Source organism: Cuculus canorus, chromosome 3 (genome assembly GCF_017976375.1).
Source record: "Cuculus canorus isolate bCucCan1 chromosome 3, bCucCan1.pri, whole genome shotgun sequence".
In the NCBI taxonomy this organism is placed as follows: Eukaryota; Metazoa; Chordata; class Aves; order Cuculiformes; family Cuculidae; genus Cuculus; species Cuculus canorus.
In genome coordinates, this window is record NC_071403.1 from 102,204,175 (window position 1) to 102,224,221 (window position 20,047).

The 20,047-nt window shown below is 46.9% G+C and overlaps 1 protein-coding gene across 6 annotated transcripts in view; it reads right to left on the reverse strand.

The window, feature by feature from the left end:
- MDGA1 (MAM domain containing glycosylphosphatidylinositol anchor 1) overlaps positions 1-20,047 on the reverse strand; it is a 143,747-nt gene that overhangs the window by 25,433 nt on the left and 98,267 nt on the right. For all 6 annotated transcript variants that reach the window (XM_054063253.1, XM_054063254.1, XM_054063252.1 and 3 more), the window contains 2 exons: positions 3,089-3,266; positions 2,071-2,094 (listed from right to left, as the gene is read on the reverse strand). In XM_054063253.1, the coding sequence (XP_053919228.1) occupies positions 2,071-2,094; positions 3,089-3,266 (202 nt within the window). The remainder of the gene's footprint in view (positions 1-2,070; positions 2,095-3,088; positions 3,267-20,047) is intronic.

Here is a 20,047-nt window from a genome sequence, read left to right on the forward strand (position 1 = left end):
CGCTTCCTCTGCTTTTACTTTGCTTTTCCATTATAACTCCAGTACCTAGCTCTGTATCCATGCCACACGCCTGCCTGCCCCAATGTCATTAACATCTTATTAGGCTGGGAGAGAAAATGCATGAAGAAATAATTGTATTAAGTGACTCTCAGAGTTTGTAAATTAATCACCATTGTGCATGCCCTTGGATCAGGCTGCCAGAGGCATTAATCATCTAATCTGTGCCTTTCACTTGAGAGCTCTCAATGTTTGCTCCCAGTATTTGGCTGGGCAGCCTAGTGTGAGGATACCTTCACAATCCTGTCCCAACCTTTTTTTTTCCCGGGGGCCGTGGTAGCAAAGGAAGTGGGAAAATAAGAAGCAGTAGATTTGCATGCAGCCAGGCAGAGAGGCTGGGAACTGAGTTGTGGTCCAGAGACAGAGCTAAGTGCCTTTGGGCTTGTATTTCACTGGCAGCAGGTCTCAAAGGAAGGAGCATCTCTGAAAGCAAGTGTGGTTTGTGCAAATTTAGGCAGTCAGTCTCAAGGCATGAACTCACAGGCAAGATCCTGATGATTTGATTCGTTCCAGTGTCCAGCACAGGCTGGATAACACATATCAAGGATAAACCCTAAGTGTTGGATCTGCTGCATGGAAATACAGGCACAGATGAGTTACCCTCCACCAACGGGCAAAATTAATGTAGTTGTTCTGGTCTCAATCAAACTGCCAAAGCAGCCACAGGTGAGCAGTCTGAAGGCTCAGCTTACAAAGACCCCATGAAATTAAGGACATAATTAGAACCAAAGTTGCTCTGGCTTTAGCAGTGATTTATTTAGTGTAAAAGCAAGAGGCAAAAGGCCAGATTTTCCAGCAGTGAGCTGGGATGCTTGCCTCCTCCAGCGAGTACTGAGGGACACATTCTGGAGTGGGTCACTGGCAATACAGTCAGTATTTCCCAGCGAGTATTCTATGGAGAATGTTTAAAGAGGACCAGAAAGCAGGGAAAAACAAAGCAAACGGAATCAGGAATTAGAGCCACAAAGTCTCACTGATCCTACAAGAAGTTCCTGCTCTCAAGTAGAGTATGATGCATCAAAACATCCTCAGTGTGAACTTGCAAGAGTGATTGCTTCAAGGCTGTCTTAACAAGGTAATCCCATATCCCAGTTCCTTGCTGCTGTTGCCTAATCCTTGGTTCTCCCTCTCACTGCTGCCTTGCAGTGCAGCAGTAGCATTTGCTTACACATAGATAAAGTACTCTCTGAAAAGACTTAATGCTGTTTCAGCTACTTTTAATTTAACTCAACAGCTGGAAACAGGGAGAAGGAAACAGTCACATGTTACCACCTGCTCTCCATGGACCACCCATGTCTGCCTATCTCTGCCCAAGAGCTTTGCCTGGGCTTATATCCAACAACCAAAGCAAAGGGACTTTGTTTCATCCCCTGGAGATCACTCCACCACTACTTACAGCACACCAGAAATTCTCTTTTATGCTCAATGGGTATCTTCATGTTGTTGTAAACCATCGTTCTGACACATCTTGTATTCTGCTCTCAAAATCAATGGGAACTCTGGGTGCTCAATAAAGATGGGCCTGCATCTTTACAGGAATGACAAGAACGTAAATGAGCAAATAAACAGTGATGACATTGGAGGGGAAGAGGAAAGGAACTGTGCTCAAGAAGTTTGGAAGAGAAACCAGATCTGAGCTGGAGATCTCTCCATATCATCTTGAAGAGATGTTAAGCAATATCTTTCCTGGTAAGAAGAGGATGGGGGCTTATACATTCCTTAAACACAGGTATTTTGGGGAACATTTAATAACCCTGGATGCATGGTTACTGGATGCAGACTGCTAGTGTTTGAGGGAGAGTGCATTTGTAATCATAGCCTATTCTATCACAGAGATCTCAGGTGTGAGCAGGAGGCATCTCTGGTGCATATCTCCTGACAATAGCTCAAGGAACAACAAACTGGCAAAAAAATGAGTTGTGTGTTCCAGCTGTTTGTCTTGTTTGATCTGCTGGAGCACTTGACTAACATGCATTAAATTAAAAATATAGATTCAAAGGTCTTATTGCTTACCTGTTGGGTTAGGATAGTTGATTGCTGGAAAACAGAACAGAAAAACAAGTCAGAACAGCTTGTATTGCTTCTCACAATCGAAGTCTAAAAAAAACCCAAACACATCAAGAAAGGTCATAGGTGCACAAATCTCATGGAAGAATCCCTGTGAAATAGCAGTGCTCGGTGTCTGCCTTGGTGATAGAACAAGATGCTGATTTTCTGATCCTAGTAGCAACAGATCTTAAGAAAACCCCACCTAAGGGGTGATTCCAGGATTGCACAGGGGAACCTTTCTGGCAACCCAAGCTGTTTCTCTCTGGAGTACCCACATGGAGCTAAAGTTTGGTATCTAAGAGTTTGAGACACTGTGAAAGTCTAAGACAACAGATATGCTGGGAACATTGTCACTCCAGTAGACAAGAGGCTTGTGTAAAATCATGCAAATACAGGAGGAGGAGCTTTCTCCTGAAATACTCATGAGGGGAGTAAAAAAATCACTGGGTTGTGGGAATGGGGAGAGCTGGGGGCTGTTGGGATGCTGGGGAGAGAAGCATGGTCAATGTATATCAATGGGATGATCTGGGAGTCAGTATTGGACAGAGATATAGGTTTGCTAGCGACTAGTTAGGAAAGAAACTGAACATTCAGCTCTGGAAAGAGCTGAAGCCCCCTGAAATCCTAAATCCTCTTATTTTTATGGGCATGTGGCTAACGCACAGTGTCCAGTGGCTGTCCTCTAGAATGCACCATTGTGCCATGAGAGGCTCCATCACAGCTTGACTGGAGATAGGGCTTTAGGATTCTCCTGCTGAGTGAAGGATGAATGGGCACTGGCCCTCATAAGTTTCTATCTAGTACTTTGCATTGATTGCAACAGCCAAAATATGACCAAACGGGATAGCACCATGCCATCAAAACTCCATATAGCAGAGAGATCCACCCAAGGGTCACAGGAGACAGTATTACACATGCCAAGGTCCCTAGGCCTGAGGCTCGGACCTGCTCTTGTAGCCAGGACCAAGGAGGAGACACCTACGTTCCATGTACCGGATGATGCGGGCAGCCATATCCCCAGCCCCAAAGCTGGTGACAGGTGTCAGGCGAACTTCATAGCTCTGAGGCACTTTCAGGTTGGGCAAGATGTGCTCCAGCAACAGGCCTTTCTCCATTTTCTGCACAGGAATGAAGGTTTGGATGGTGTTTCTCTGAGCCAGCTGTATAGAAAAAGAACCCACAGCATTATGAAAATCCTGAAACTGGAAACCTGAGGGATCTTATCCACAATCTAACACCCTATTCCTCCTCCTACAAGTACAAACAAGTACATCTGGTTTATCAATGAGACATTCACGCAAAGCTGGTTTGAAAATTTCCAGCCCTAGTACAAAGCAGTGATCAGAAGCCTCAGCTCTCCCTGAAGGAAAGTCCTGGAGTCCTTCTGACTGGGGGTACAATTTGAACTTGGCATCCTGAAGCAACTCCATGTTGGAACCAATGTCTTCAGGAGGGGGATAATGAACCCAACTCACCTCCATTAGTGCAGCAAGGTCCTGTGCACATAAAACGTGGCATTTTGCCTAGATACTCTTCAGTTCACAACCACTGCTGCCTGAGTCCTGTAGCATCTTCTTCGGACCTTTCTACTTCCATGCTTCCTCGGCACTCTTTCATAGGATTTGCCCTTAAACCCTAGCCCACACTGCCTCTGCAGACTAGTTTAAGTCAGTGATCTTCTGGAGTGATTCATAGGGTCCCTGTCTCTTCTGCCCACTGAGGAAGGAGCTGACTGTCCTAGCTGAACTGTACCAGCTGAACATTGTTCAGTCTGTTGAGACAGCAGGGAAGTCTCAAGAAAACAATGGGAAAAATATCATTGTCAAAGTCACCACCACTAAAAATGATGAATTACATGTCAGTGAAACTTCCCTGCCAGAGTCATGCTTGCTTGGTTGGGGAAGGACAAGAGCAAGAATTGAAGATAAAATTTCCTGCCTGGTGCTGTGCACCGTCTGTGTCTTAGTGGCAAGATACGTTACTGGGGATGCTGGTCCTGGCAAAAAGACCTTTGGCAGGGTTTTCCATGGCCCATGGTCCACTGTAACAGACACTAAGCCTCCCGCCGCCTTTGATATATCCTTTAGGCTGATAGGTTTCATTCCAAATGCAATTCTCCTGAAAGGCAGGCTCAGTGTTTATCATTAACTCTAAAGTTACAAAGATGACTGGAACATGGAGGCAGGCACAAAGCCTGTCAGTGTGGAGAGTGTAGGGCAATCAGATGTGGTGAGGGCACAGTGGGAGCAAAGGCCATCAGCAAGGCTGGGCAGGAGAACAATGTAGATGTGGTACTTGGTATATACAAGCACACACAATCCTTTCCCTGCCTGCTTCCAGCCCTAATGTACATAACTGTAATTTTGAACTCAGAAGTAATAGCTGTCTCTGGAGGGCTTCCTGTGCCAGAGCCCTGATCATTTCCAACATGGCCAGGACCCACCTCTTCACCTGGGTTATCTGCCTGCAGTTTGGACAATGCTCCTAAGTGAAGTGGCAGGGCTGGACCAGTTCCTGCCATGGTTCCACATCAGGGCAGGGACTGGCCCCTAGGAACTCATGGCTGCATGTGGTTCTCACAGTGAACAACAAATTTGTACGTGCCTTAAAAAGATCAGGGTGCAAATCGCTTGAGGAACTGCTTTTTGCACCTTCATCCTCCCCTAGGCAAGATGGGTCAGAGGGCTGGGAAGTGCTCTGGTGCCATCCCCCAGCTTGATGCCCTCTTGTAAGGCACCTGGGAACAGTCCTGGTTGGTGGGACTAGGTCAGTGCCTCTGGGAACCAAGCATAAACTTGGCACTGGGATGCTGCCAGGATCCATTCGTATCAACAACGCCCCATCTGCAGGCACGCAAGCTGGGTGCTGATCCAACTGGCATGCCTTCCGCTCAGCCCTCCCCATCTGCCAGCCCTCTGCACTGCCACTCTGCCAAGAAAGAGAGGAGCTGGCTCCCAGTGCCAGTGACCTCACCTGGGATCATTAGCACCGGACTCTGAATTATCTGGGAGGAGAGGAAACAGGGGGGTGGAGTGGTATGGCTCCTGGCATGGCTCTTTTGGGGAGTGGAGCATGACTGGGGGAAGCTGGCAGCAGCTCCTCCGCATGGGCTGTCACGAGCTGGGGCGCTGGGAAGGCAGCCAGCCAGCAAATGAGAGGTCAGGAGCCATTTCCCTCGTCTAGACATAACCTTTAAAAGGAAAACAAAATGGAGAGTCAGAGAGAAGCCTGCGGGTGAGATTCACAGTGCAAATTCCACCTCAGCCAGGAGTTAGGCGGAATTTGGGTATCAAAAGCCTCTGGGAGCATTGTCAAATCACTTACTCTCCCACACCACCTAATCCAGGACAAACCAAGAAATCAGCCTCCAGCAAAGCTCTAGATCACCAAGTTGAGTCTGTCCTCAGAGGCATGTGGGTTTAATCAAATAACTATCTGGCTGCCACTCAGGTTTGGCTGTGATTCAGAAATGAATAAGGGCACATGTGCCTCCACAGGCTGCAATTGTGCCGTTTCTCGGGGAGAGACTTGGTAACAGGAAAGGTACAGCCAGGGCCTGGGACATGCCTTCCCTTGGGGCATGGGCAAGAAGTTTTTCAAGGGCAGAAAAGAGAGAGCAGACTGGAGTCCAGCTCCAGTCCTCCTCCCTGAGGAGGCAAAGTGCAGACATGGTCACATGGGGGTGTGAGGAGGTGCATCTTGGCTCCCACCTCTCCCCTTGGACTCCTTAACTTCTAACGCTGTTTCTTGTGATCACTTAGCCCTAGTGCACAGAAGAATATGTGTGTCTTTCCTCTGAAATAATCCACCCATGACCCTCGGAGAAATTCCCTTTGAGGAAAATTCAGTGGCCCATCAATACACATCTCCATTCCTGCTGAGATGGAGTTGAAAAAACACTCCCATGGGCCCACAGAAGGAAAGGTGCCATTGAGTTGGTTTTACAGACCTTGATGGAGAACACTTTAATGACCTTTTAATTTCACTTGTGTTCAGGAGCTTCCACCATCTCACATCACGTAGGCCACAGCTACACTCAAGAAGTTTGTTGGGAAAATCAGCCTTTAGCAACAGCTGAAGCCCAGTGTTGTGGCTGCGGGTGGCACTGGCCTGTCCACCACCAGTGGTAACTTTTCACACCTCCATCCTAGGACAGCTAGTGGGTCTTTCCCCTTCATAAAATACTTCAGACCTAACTCTTCTCCTAGCCTGCATCCTGTCTCCATAGAACCTGCAACTTCAACAGAGACAGCAAGTGGCAGTCAGGAAGGTTGCCCTCTGCCCATCCTTACTAAAGTGCCTATGGTCCTGGCATCCCAACAGAACTGGCCCAGGATGTCTTTGGAAGGAATGACTCTTCTGGGTGAAAAGCAGCATGGTCCAGATGTCTCCCTTGGGCTAGCCACAGCCATCAGAAGAAAAGACTAGGTGTGCTGCCAGCACAGTTTAAAAAGCATGAAACTAGTGCAAGAGAGCAAAGGAGGATAGCTCCAGCCAGTTCTATGCATGTGGAACAGGTGTTGGCTTTCAGTCACTAGCACAAGTCCAGCAGATAGAGACATTAAGGTAAAAGTCTGGCTCTACCTCCGGCTCCATAAACATCCTTTGCCTCTCCAATTGTCAGCAACAGGCCTGTGCAGAGCTGCACGTAGCAGTCCAGCAAGAACCCATTTTTCAATCCTTTGCTTCAATTGCCCGCTGCTGCCCTCATTCTCCTGCTCTGTGCATGCTCTCCTCCCATGCTACTCTGGTATCTTCTTCCCTCCACTCCTTCCTCAGCCTTCTTCCTCGTTCTGATCACGCTGCCCCAGTGCTCCAGCTTAATATTGCTGCAGTGCAGTTAATAAAGTAGAGGCAGGCACAGAGGACAGTGAAACGCTGGCCACCTTATTAGAGATGCTGAAGCCTCAGTGGAGGATCACATGCAACAAGCTCATTCATCACCAGGCTCAGGATGCTGCCAGTGGGGCTAGAACAAGAGCACAGCACAATGCACAGCCTTATCTCTCTGGCTTCACCTCCTTTCATTTCCAACAATGAGAGGGAGGGGATGGGAAGAGAGAAAACAAAGAAACCCCAAATTTCCACCATCTGGCTGTGAATATCACACAGGTTGCAGAGAAGAGAATGTCTTTGCAGAACAGGTTCACTAAAAACACCTTACAAAGGACAAAATCAGCCCCACATGGGACATATGTATCCGCATGCACAGTGTGCAACCTGTCCTTTTCCCCTGTCGCTTGTAAGCAGTATTAGCAACCAAGAGAGAGCACACCCATGTTCGTATGTACCTAGCCATCTAGCCTTTTGGACTTGCAAACTAGGTCTGCCTTTTCTCATTCCTCATCATCACATCCTGTTGGTAGGACTTGTCCACCCAGGACCCTGTCTTATCATCTGAGTTTGTTCATGATGCTCAGAGAGTGCTTGTCTCACTGTTGCCAGCTGAGCTAGCTCGTGGTCCAGGAACACACAACAAAAGCCTCAGAGAGAAAAGCAGGATACTACACTACCCATGCTCTCAGCTTCCACCCCAGCTGGCACTTTGTCACAGCAGAAAGGTACGAGGTATGATACTGCCACATCTACGTTTTCTGTTTATGTAGGCTATTGAAGGAAAAAAGGATGATGTTTTCAGGCTGAATGATGTTTAAGCCAGGTACATATCAGCTAACAGACATATTAAGGCCAAATAATTATTAATAAACACATCTGTCAATATTTAATGCTGCAGTCTGTCTCAACAAACTGCACCATGGATTCACAAAACCACATACCTATGCTAGGACTTGGTGTGACCTGTGTAGCCACTCATGAGTTCTCACAACCACCTGCACATTAAGCACCTGCATGCTTGTTTGAGGGATAAATTAAAAAGAAAACCTGTTTCATCAGCAAGCCATAAGGAATTGTAAACACCAGTGAGAAAAAAGAACATTAAAATGATGCAGATTCCCTAACAAGCTGATGGAAGCAAAGGACCTGCTCTGCAAGCATCCAGTTTCCCAGCATTGCTACTCACTCCTACCACTCTATCCTTAGTTGTTCCACTTCTTCAGCAACTTGTCTGCTCAGGGCATCAGCACTAGCTCTGCTTTCCAGCATCTCCCCTCCAAATCCTTTCTGTACATACTCAGTCTCTCTCCCTTTTTTTCTCATCCTCATTCAAACCCCCTTAGCTGCTCCTTCCTGCAGCACAAATGAGAAGAGGCTGGCTGCCTGCACCTGCACCGTCTTCACCGGCTAACCACAGACATGGGGCACTGGGAAAGCTCCAAGCTTCCAACTCCAGCCAGGCTGGTCTCTCTGCAGGAAGAAGAGACAACTGTACAAAGGCAGAGACAGCTGTACAAAGGCAGGATGGTGTGGCACAGCAGCCTGGCACACAGGTTCCTGTTCTCCAACAGGCTCTTCCTCGCTCTTTGTATAGCTCCACAGAGGAGCATGACAGCCAAATATCATCTCTGACATGCACGCAGGTGGGGCATTAGGTTGAGTCGCCCCCATCCCAGCCCTCCTCTCTCATCTGTTAGGGCACTCTGGAGAGCAGACATGCGTAGGACCTAGAGCTATGAGGAGCCCAGTGGTGCAGGAAGCACAGGCATCATATAGGTTTCAATGAAGCATGGGACAACAGTATGGACGAAATAATCTTCAACTGCCTGTGCAGCTGGTGGGCTGTACTCTTAAAGCAACCAGCAATTAAGGTGGTCTTCAAAGCTCAGCACCCGGGCAACAGTAGCTGCAAGGGTATTCATGTGTCTCATACCCAAGAAAACAGACTGTCTCAGCCAAGCCGCCCAGTTTCTCATCAGGCATAGACATCCTAGTTTAGCATAGTCCAGGACTCTGAAGAAGGTGACAGCAGCAGAAGAGCACTTTTCCTCTGACAGGTAATACCACTCAGGATGTGAAAGAGCCTCCTATTTTTACCAGTTCAGCCTGTTTGCCAGATCCTGTCTGTCTTGGACACATTATATAGCTCTGTCCTAGCGGACTGTGAGCACCATCTCATATCAGACGGTCATTGCAACTGTCATGGGCTTATCCCAACAAAATCCAGCTAAGATACAGCTGCTCCCTTCCAAAGGGAGTGTCATTCACAAAGACCAGAAACAATCACACCATTGCCCTCAACATGATGGGATCACCTTTAAACCAGTGAGAGTCAGGAAAGGTAGGAGCTAAGCACCCTATCCTAGGGACTGAAAGGGTCCGAGCTTTGTTAGGGGGCTAGTGACAACTCCTGGAATGAACATGGGGCTCTGCAATGCAAAATACCCTACTGCCTCAGCAGACATTCCTTGCCTTTAATTTCTGACTCTCCAGATCTGTACCTCCGAAGCTACAGGATGAGAGGTAATTTTAAAGAGTTGATGTGCCATGGACTTCTTAAAGTTTATAAGAAAAAAAAAAAAAGGAAAAGATGATGGCAGGATTTGGGTGTGTCAGAGTTTACAGCATCAAAGATTGAGAGCAAATGACACAAGAGCAAGGCGCAATCTCCATTGCTGGACAAAGCCTGCCCAGGAAGTGGTTTCCACAGGTAGAAATATGATCACTGCAAATTTCTTGGAAAAACAGGAATGAAAAACGCTCAGAAACAGGGTCAGGAGCAAGGTAGGGGTGGACAATTTTAGGAACCCCTCCTGAAAATGAGGATCCAATATTTTCCACAATTATGGAAAAAAACGTGCCATAAATCTTCCCCTGGACTTTCTGGCACATAGCAATGGATTGAGATTCTGATCCTTGATGTCATATTGGAACCACAGGACAGAGCAGAGGAAGATGGCTTGCCTTTGATGTTGCATTTGAACATCAGATTTGATTCTTACTCTCTTTATTTTGGTAGAGGGGTAAAACCCTGCTGCACTGACCAGTCCCTCCTATTCTCCAGGAACTCAGAGAAGGGAAAAGCACAGCCACTTTCAGGGGCATAGGAAGGGAAAGTACAGTCCTGGCTGACAAAGTCCAGTCCCCTGTCACCACAGGGGTTACCTCTGCTTATTCCTTTTATGAACGTACCACATCACATCTTAAAAGTCATTCCTGTTTGGCCTGCTCCTCCCACTCTCTTCCAGAGTCTGACTGCCCTAATGTTCTCATTTCCAGCCTGAATTTATTCACAGGATCTTGTTCTAGTATTGTCCCTTAGCTTAAATGTCTCTTTTCCCTCCCTGCTGCTTGACCCCCCGATGTTTATACAGACAGCAATCACACCTTCTTTCAGCCTCCTTGCTAGGCTAAACAAGCTGAGCAATCTGTGCCTCCTCTTGTAACACAAACTCTCACTTTCTCTGATCTATCCTGTAATGCTTTTCCACAGGATCCCACTTGCTGGAGGTGGATGTCCCAGCCCTGCATATAGAATACAGTAGCACTCATTCACCTTGCCTGGAAGCACCTCAGGCTTCACGTAGGAGTACATTTGCCCTTTCTCACACCTGCATCTTACCAGCAGCTCCTTGAAGTCAACTGGCTCACCCACGTTGCTCCTCCACTTCAGTCATTTCCCACTGATGAGCTCGCAGCCTGCAGCATATTCCTCTGATAGCACTCTCCACACACATGACCTTGCATTGTACTGCTGCATTTTATCCCACCTGAACCACTCAAGTAGTTTTCCATCTTTCAGATTTTTCTTATGATATCCTGATCCTTCCCTGAGGTGGCATTGCCTCTCAACCTGGTGTCAGCCGCACAAAATTTCAGCAGCACAATTCTACTAGGGGATGCTGATCTGACTTGTATCAGTTGCAGGGAAGATGCTGGCCCTCTCAGCAGGGTAGCTGCCATCTGGAAAAGCCATTTAGGTAAGTTTTGCATAGTGAAGAAATTTGGTTTGGATGTAAAGACAGTCACTGTGATGCTCCTTTATAATCACTCACCAAACTTCCAGTGCCTGTCAGACTGGATTAAATAATTTTCCAGGGTTAGCAGTTCATCAGCACCTTGAATGGAAATTATGTCAGACATTAACAGCATGAATTAAAGGGCTAGGGTAAGTTAAACTTGGATTTATTTCATTTTCCTTGCTTGATGACCATTACTCATCAGGTGTTTCCAGAGCAAATAATCACATAGCAAACATAAAGTTGATGTTTGTCAGACAAGCACACCAGTGAACTATGTCGTTCATCAGTCAGGCACATAGGTTCAGACTCAAGGGGTCAAGCAAGTATAGATGGCCAAAGCAAATCTGTTATTCAGTCTAGATGAGGGTCCTGGAAGGTTTTTTCCTAAATTATCTGTAACAGAAGTCTCCCCTTCTGTGCTGAAACATTCCCAACTCCAAAGAGAGAAGCAACTACGACCTTCAGTAGCTACCGAGGACAGCTGGAGCCACCTAAGCCAGGAGACAGTCTCTCTCTCTCTTCCTCTTACACAGGCAATCAGCTGCCCATCCTCATTAGGTGCCAAGAGCAGCAGTTTACAGCTTCCCAGAGACGCCAAATTGGTGCTGTCATGAATTACTGTAAGTACTTGTTCCACACTCTCCAATAATGTCTTTCATTAGGGACTGATCAGAAAGCAATATGTATTTTATTAGCATATGTTCCCCAGACTAAGAAGAGCAGACCTAATCTTCCCTCTGTTAGAGACATAGTCAAATAAAAGACTTAACTGAGGCACAGCAAAACTGGCATCTTCATGAGCTGTGGGCTTAGTGAGGCATCACGTAGCTGCACATCCTGAGGAGGGGGAGCCCAGGAGCTGGAGGAGAAAAGGGATGAACTAGCATCTGAATTTGGTGATGGGTTGGAAGGGAGGAAGAGCCACGCACTCCTCAGTCTGTGCAAGAAGCTTATGTTGGTTTCACTGTGGTTGGTATTGAGCTAGACACATTACATTTAAGTCTAACTGTACTTGCTACCTCTCTCCTACTGTCTTACAGCTATATCTTTGATTCTTAAGGCACACGAGGTCCTTCTATTCAGACTGGAAGCTCTACGCTGCTGGTGCAAGATCCTATCTGTATGTGACAATGCACTGTAGAGCCTGAAATCGCCTCTCTGTCTGCAGTATGTGCGTAAGCAGAATATGGGACAATATCCCTCATATTGCTCCACAGCCAGCTCCTGTGCAGAGCAATGGTTCCCATCTCTTTTGAGCCTTGCGTCTGAAAATTAGCACTACTTGGTGCCCTGCTGGTTCCAACTTTATACCCGTCCCCAACCTCAGTGAGCACAGCCTCCTCCTTCTACCCATTTCCTTGCATTGGACGTGACTGCCTGCAGCCAGACCCACGTACATGTCTATGAAGCATGTTGACAGCACTTCTGGCTCCAAGAAGAAAAATCAAGCAGGCTCTTCATAGCCCAGGTTTGCCCAGATGCGGTTAGATTAAGCTTCCTTACCAAGGGAGACACGCTCCACCAACAGGAGTTGCCATGTCCTAGGCTTCTTTTCTTGGGTTCTCCACAGACCCTGGCAGAACCAACTGTTAGGGAATCTTTACCCTTAAAAACAACAATTAATAAATGGAGCTATTGCTTATTGGAGTTAAAACAGCCTTTTAGTGAGACTCCAGGCTTCCTACTCTGATACATGTAATAAAGGTATGTACATAAGTATCATTCCAGAGCTTGCAGGCCACCTCTAACTCAACTGCACTTGCAGTCCTACCTCTTGTAAAGGAAGAGCAGGCAGCACAGCATGTGCAGGGAGAGCCATAAAGCCCTTCACATTACTCCATGCTTCCTGCACTGGCAGCATGACTGCCTAAGTTTCATTTCTTTATGAAATACAGTCAAAACATCCATCTAATGCCTACTCCTGCATGTTTGTCACTAGCTGCAGGGGAAACTACATCTCTCCTCCAAACTCTCCCTGCTTCACACACTCTCTCCTCTTATCTCCAATATGTTCTAGGAAGTGAGAGCCAGGAAAAAAAACAACCCCCAAACCCCAAACCAAAAAAGGAAACAGAATTAAAAGAAAAAAGGTGTGGAAAACAGGAGGGGGAACAGGGAAGAGGAGGAAGGTGTACGACGAAAAGACTCTGAAGCAGTAGGAGGAATATGGGCTGAATACTGAAAACAACATATGAGCAGAGTAAAAGGGTGGAAGCTGCATCACAGCCTATCGATACAGATTCTCAGAAAGACTGAATAACTAGCATGTACCCCTTGAAGCTATTGAAGGAGTATAGATAGAGATGCACACAAAGAACCCACTTTTATCTTTGATACCTGGCAAGCATTTTTCATCCTGTGCTCAGCTTTGTAAAACACAAGCCTACAGCCTGCTGGATACGAACAAGCACAATGGTGTGAAAACAACATCTCAAGCCTGTGAGGCTGATATGAAGGGTATATTGGTTAGGGGAATGTGATTATCTCTTCTCTCACATTCTCCTTACTCTGGATGAGCACTGAACAGTGGTGTTAGGAGCTAGAGATAAGATGAGATTTTGCTACTAGATGTGTTTTACAATCATATGAGCCTTTCCAGTGAGATTATTTGCACTGTTCTTCTCAGGCACTGTAACTATTCCAAACAGAACTAAGAGTGGGAAAACTTATTCCCTTGTACAAGGAAAGCTAAACAATGTCTTGCTTTCTCTCTTGCACGGTCAAGTACTTGAACTGCATTAGGAACAGTACCTATGAAAAGTAAATATTAAGACAAAAATATATGCTACAAGGAACCTTGAGAAGGGCAAGCCACCTTGTAAAACCTTCAACTACCTTGCTTTGGGCAGGTTGCCTTACCTACTTTGGATAATCAGAGAAGAGAAATGGTACCATGAGGTATAACTAACCAGCCACTGCTCATGTTACCAATTTTCCCAAACGACTGATTCAAATGATCTGTGGACCAGGGACAACCAGCTCAGGAAAAGCATGAATCATACTGAAGAGCTATTTATCAAAGCAAAAAGACAGAATTAATCAGATTAATTCATTAGGTAGGCATTGCTCACTAAGCTCATGTGAGCAAAGGATAGTCTCAATAGTGGCACTGGGAGAGGCTAGGCAGATCAAAGTGGGAAATCTCATCTCACAGCCCCACCCATTTCTGCTGAATTCACCTGACCCATCTGTGCTGGTCAGGCCTGTATTGACCTTTTTAGGCCAGAATTGTAGGAATCACCCCGATCCTCTCTCTGACACACATAATAACAACCGTGGCCAGGCTGACACTTTCACCTGCAGTAAGGAATGGCCAGGAGGAAACTCTCTTCCTTTCCACTGTGTGGAAGCTCTGCTGTTGCTGACTTAGCCAGTAAGAATATATACATGAAATGTGGAAAAAGCTCTTTGTATCCCACCCCCACTAAACATCCAGCTGTCCTGGAGTATTCCCTTACAGCACACGTAGTGAGAATCTTCTTCTAGCAGCAGGTCTCATTGACGCATCATCCCCCATGACAGATTGCTAGGGATGAAAAGAGAGATGGCTCATTGTGCTGTCAGCTTCAGTGACTGACATTGTGTCCCACTTTCAGGCAGCAGAGAGCATAGACAGCAGAGAGCAGAGGCAGGATCTGCTCTCTCTGCTCCCAAATGCCTGTGGCAAAATTGCTGCTTCACCCCCAGGTCCCACACAGAAATCATTAAGCTTCAAGCACAACTTGTCCATCAAATGCTATTTATCAGCCAGCTCTCCTTCCACCAGCACAGGGATGCCACTCAATCCCACTGCATGTCCCAAACCTTTCCTCCTCTTGCAGCCTAAAAAGGCAACCCTCCCTTCTCTTGCTTTTCCCCGCTTTGCATCATGATGGCTGTTCAAACTATCCACCAAGCATCCCTCCTTCTGACACACTGGCTTCTTTCTGCATCCTTTTCCACCTCCCTCAGGGCTGAGTTCTGCACAGGATCACGTATGTCACTAGCGCAACTAAAGGTAAATGACTCAAGAGCACAATTGTAATCTGTCTATTCTCGTTGACTGAACAAAAGTTGAAATAAGAAAAAAGAAGAGCATGAGTAGGGGAGATGGGAGAGTTAGGGCTAGAGTGGATGGCTCAGCAGGTACCTGGAATTGTGTTGATTTCATGTTGTCCCATAGGACAGCAGCCTGCAACCAGACACCACCAAACTAGCAGCTAAGGTATGCAAAAAATAAGAAGACTAAGGAGGTTTTCCAGCAGAAGTGACTTATAAACCAACCTACAACAGAAGGTCTGTTTTGATATTCAGTCCTGGGCAAACACTGCAAGGCTAAGTCACTGCAGTTCCCAGTCCTAACACCAGTGAGACAGGACTGGCACAACCTGTATCAATGAAATGACAAACAGTAAACGGATGTGCCACAAGTGTTCTCATCCATCCAGCATCTTGCACGCAACCAGGACCACTATCTGCTGCCTCATGGGAAGTCACACTCCCCTCCTTGGTGCAGCTGGCTGGGACTGTGGTGGTCTAGCAAGGAGGAAGAAAGGAAAAGGGACTATTACATCCCTTTTCCGTGTGCCCTATTTATGCTTTGCACCAGGACACAAACTAGGCTGTTCAGTTAAGCATCCTCTCAGCAAGACGTTTTCTTGGTGGATGCGCTACCACAAGTCCTTTCCCTTTTTTCAGGTAACAGAGAGTGAGTGTAGCATAGGTTACATTTTATCCAGAGTAGGATGGGTCCCTCCCCACTTTACAAGGGTCCCTCCCCACAACTCCATTCTTGAAGCTTTCCATCTTATAGTATGAAAAGGATTTAGGAGGACAACATTGACTGCTTTTCAGCTAGGTGGTCCTGAAACCTCCCCATATCACCTCCTCAGCTTCTGCAGCATCCCCCAGCTGAAAACCCCACCACAGCACCAGTTGGGGCATGGTGCCATAGTAAGCCTTAGGATGAAGGCTGTGGAACCCAGGCCTGTTGCCAACCCCGCATGAGGTGGTTATCTTGGTGACAGCAGCACTGTTCAGAAAGCCTATAATCTCCCAGAGCCAGAAAATGTTAGCCCCTTGGTTAATAAAGCAAGTTCAGTCACTCCTGCACGCACTGCCCTCAGGCCATTCCCGCTGCTCCCCAAGGCACCAGCTGCTCAGTTTCCCAAGAAGCTTCGCCTGAAGCCACAGAAGAAAAGAGATTTCTGTCACTTCCTAGAGGACACAGCTGAGCTGCTGCAAGGGCCACCATCTACTCAAGTACACCATGAGCTGCTCAGGTAAACTGCCTTTCTGCATTTAGGCATCAGGCCTTTCTTGACCTGAGGCCCAATAAACAAGCGGGCTTATAATATCTAGAGGCAGAAAAAGCAATATTGTTTGTGTCCGTTTTATATGATTCTCCAGGCACTGGCTGCTGCTGAAGATGAGAGGAGACAAACTTTGAGCATAGATGTTCTCACTCCTGACAAGGGCAGGGCTGGGTGAATTAGCTTGTTCTGGAAGTTTGTTCTACCTTGGCTACACAAACCAGCTGCTTATTTCATCCGAGAGTTGTTTACAAGAACTGGAAGATACACCCAACTTCACTAGGCTAGGCTCCTCTTGGGCCAAGGGCCACACACGTGGCATGATCAAGCTATAATGTTATATGAATGTGGGAAGCGTGGTAACTGTGAGTTAACACTGTTCTCAACTAGACATTTATGTAAAAAATTACAGGCTGGCATACTGCTTGCTCATCCTCTCTTTTGAGTAGTACCACCCTTGCTTGGTGTGAAAAGAGTGAGTGAGAGGTACCCCTGCTCTGGTCAGCATGGCTTTGGAGGGGCTTTGGTTTTCCATGGTAATGAAGCCAAAGACAGACAGTAGTTGACAGACGTTGCTGAAGTGGGCTCAGAGGAAAGCAAAAGAACAACTCAGAAGCAAAAATGAAGCAATACAGATCCACAGTCCGTGGGCCTCAGCATAAAACTACTCCTGCTGTGTTGTGATGGTCATCAGCAGAGTTAACCTTCTGCTCTAATCACAATCATTAAATTCCTGCTAACGCCCCTGTCCTCTGTGTGTCCAAACAGCTCTGTTATCTGTCACCTCCCCACACGGTGAGCCTGGCTCCCCACTGCCACAGCTCTCATTAATGCTGCTCTGGCTGGCTGATGAGGCAAGTGGCAGCCAGCTCCAGAGCCCAGATGAGTTTTGTAGACAGCAGGGGATGTTTATCCAGCATGGAGGGGATGAAAGTACAAACAAAGAGAGACCATACAATTATTGAGGCACCGCACAGGGCCAGTCTCATTAAAGACAGTCTCTCTGACACGAATTAATCTGAAGTGACAATCCAGTGAGCTGATTTAGTAAGTGGGTCTTGGGCTAGGCCTGGTGCAAATCACAGGGGTCTGTCTGGCAGGTAGAGCTGAGCCTGCTCCAAGAAAGGGAAAGGCAGGAACGTGTTAAGATAGCCCGTTCTGGCCCAAGCCTGCCTATCAGAAGGTATGGAAGAGACGGGTCTCCTTGAGGGCCACAATGAAGATTAAACTTCCCTACTGCACCAATACCATCTCCTTCCTCTTTCTCCTGCAGCCTCAGGTCACAGATGGGTTCCAGCTCATTAAGTGCACAGTAATTCTGCCACCATCCCCCGTATCCATAACCACCAGCCCAGCTCGGATCTTTCCTCCAGGATGCAACCTGCTTGCAATGTTAGACGGCTTTTGATTTCTCTTTAATGTTAGAATAGAGCTCTGGGAGGAGATAAAATACACAGAGAGAAATAAGCAACTTAAAAGGCTTTTTTTTATTTTTTAAGCAAAGATCTAGTGTGGGGAGGCTTCTTTGAATTCCCAAGCAATGAAAAACATTTTCAGTTGGAGTGCAGTGCTTCAGTGCCTTTCTATGCTACAAGAATACATTCAAGGAAAAAGATGACCAAACAAATAGCCCAAAAGCCTCATGGCATCTGCCGATAATCAAACCACCCAAGTCTGCAAATGCAAGTTCTCTGGCTAGGGTGAAGTAAGGTAGTCAGCATTTAGATCGGTTGCCTTGGAGCAAGAAAGGAAAAACTTCCCAAGCCATCAGCAGAGAGGTCTGTGAGGCCCCTGCCATTCCTCAGTGAGGATGTTTTCCCCTCTGAACTGCTACTCAACACAATGCAGCTGCCTAAGCCCACCTAACCAATGCACTCCAGGAAATAACAGCCTGTTTGCTGAGACACAACAGAGGCTTTGCAAGAAGCTTGCTCCATTTTGCTATCAATATGTGCTTTGCCGGGGTCAGTGGTTCCAAGCTGTCAGGCTTTTATTTGGTTTTAATTGAAGGTTAATTCTTATTCTTCTGGAACTGGTACGTCTGCCATGCCACTCAGCCTGCTCAGCAGTGCTGGGAACAATCAGCTCCTGTGGAAATGCACCTGCCTGTCTCGCCGGGAGCCCCCATGCATTGCTTAGGAAACCAAATTCCCCTAGACTGTTTGTAATCCCCCTAGGAATGCCCAGCCAGCCCTCGGAAACTGGTGATCAGATGAATTCGAGGAGCTACAGCACAGCCAATTAATAGGCAGCACTTTGACTCTCACCCAGCCCCATTTTCAGCAGCTGCAGCAAGAAAATTTAATTCAAGGGTTCCCAGGTGCTCTGCGAAGCACCTTGCTACTTAGGGATCTTCGTATTACATATGCCAAGAGTTCCTCAAGCAAACTGGGAAGCGCAAAATGAAAACCAGCGAAATATTTTACAACCAGTTGGCATCTCAGCTGGCTGCCCATTGGATTCCAGTTCAGCAAGAGTTAATACCCTCCTCAGACAGCCCCTTACCACCCTGACACTGCAGGCTGCTGCTGCCCAGTTCATTCATCTTTTAGATTCTGAAGACCACCTGCTACTGATCACTGAGGATAAGGAGCTTCCAGGGCTGAAGGAGAAGGTGGGCCAGCTGCCTGGGTAAGCTTTCAGCAGCTTTATGCTGGCAACAAATCAGTTGTGTCTGGCCATATATAAAGCAAGGACAGTTTTATCTGAGGAGAATATTCCACTTCAATCCTAGCTCTCTTGGAGGATTTCTGTGCCACCACAGCTAGTGCCTGAAAGCACAGGCAAACAGCGGCTCCTGATTCAGGCAGACAAATGTTAAGATTTGCTGAGTGGAGAGCTCTCTTAAGAGAGAGCTTTTGAGCTTTTCAGAGTCATGTGCTGTGGTCCAACAATGTAACAGCAGGACAAAAACCTCAGCCCAGGCACCCCTGCATGGAGAAGGTGGGAAAAAACAGCAAAACCTGTGGGATGTGGAAGGTGGTATGGTGATGGAGTGGAAGGGTGATGGAGCAAGGGAAGGAGTGAAAAGGTCAGGAGGTGTCACAAGGCTGGTGGTGCCTGAGTTGAGACATCACAGGACAAACACCAGGAAAGCAGGGAACACAGAGGCAGCTCTAGGAAGTGGCAGGCTGGAGAGAAGAAGGGATGTTATCTTTTGGGACAAGGAAATGAAAAGGGCGCACTGAGACCTCAGTATGCCACATGGAGATGGAGACCTCACCATGAAATGCAAGTGCCTTTGTCAGAGGAGGGCTACGAAAAGACAGTACCATGAAAACCTTTTCTAGTGTTTTTTGCTAGTACCTGTCTGAAGTGGGAATGAATTCCCCCTGCTCCTTTCTTGCTCTCTCATCTCTTACTTAGACCCAGGCCACCACGATGGCACCTGTAACCATTTCTAAGAGCCTGTCCACACATGAGACTGGGCCAAGGCAGGGCCATGGTATAACACCCCTCTAAGACACACACCACAACTATGCGGTGGTGCTGCAAAAGAAACACTAACAGCAGTAACCAATGGAGTATGAACAAAACTCGGGTGGGTGGGGTAAATTTGCATGGGCACTTGGCTTCCTTCATGTCATAACTTAAAGCAGAAATTTTCCCTTTTCTTTATCCGTTTCAGTGGGAGCTCAATGAGGAAGAGATCCAAGATTATCTCTAGGCAATGTACAAAAGGAAAAAACCCTCAGCATCACTGGAGAAGGACAAAAATCACAAATTGGCTCATTGAGTTGCTGTGTTGACAATAGTGAAACTCAGCTAAGAGGGAAGGGGTACCATGACAAA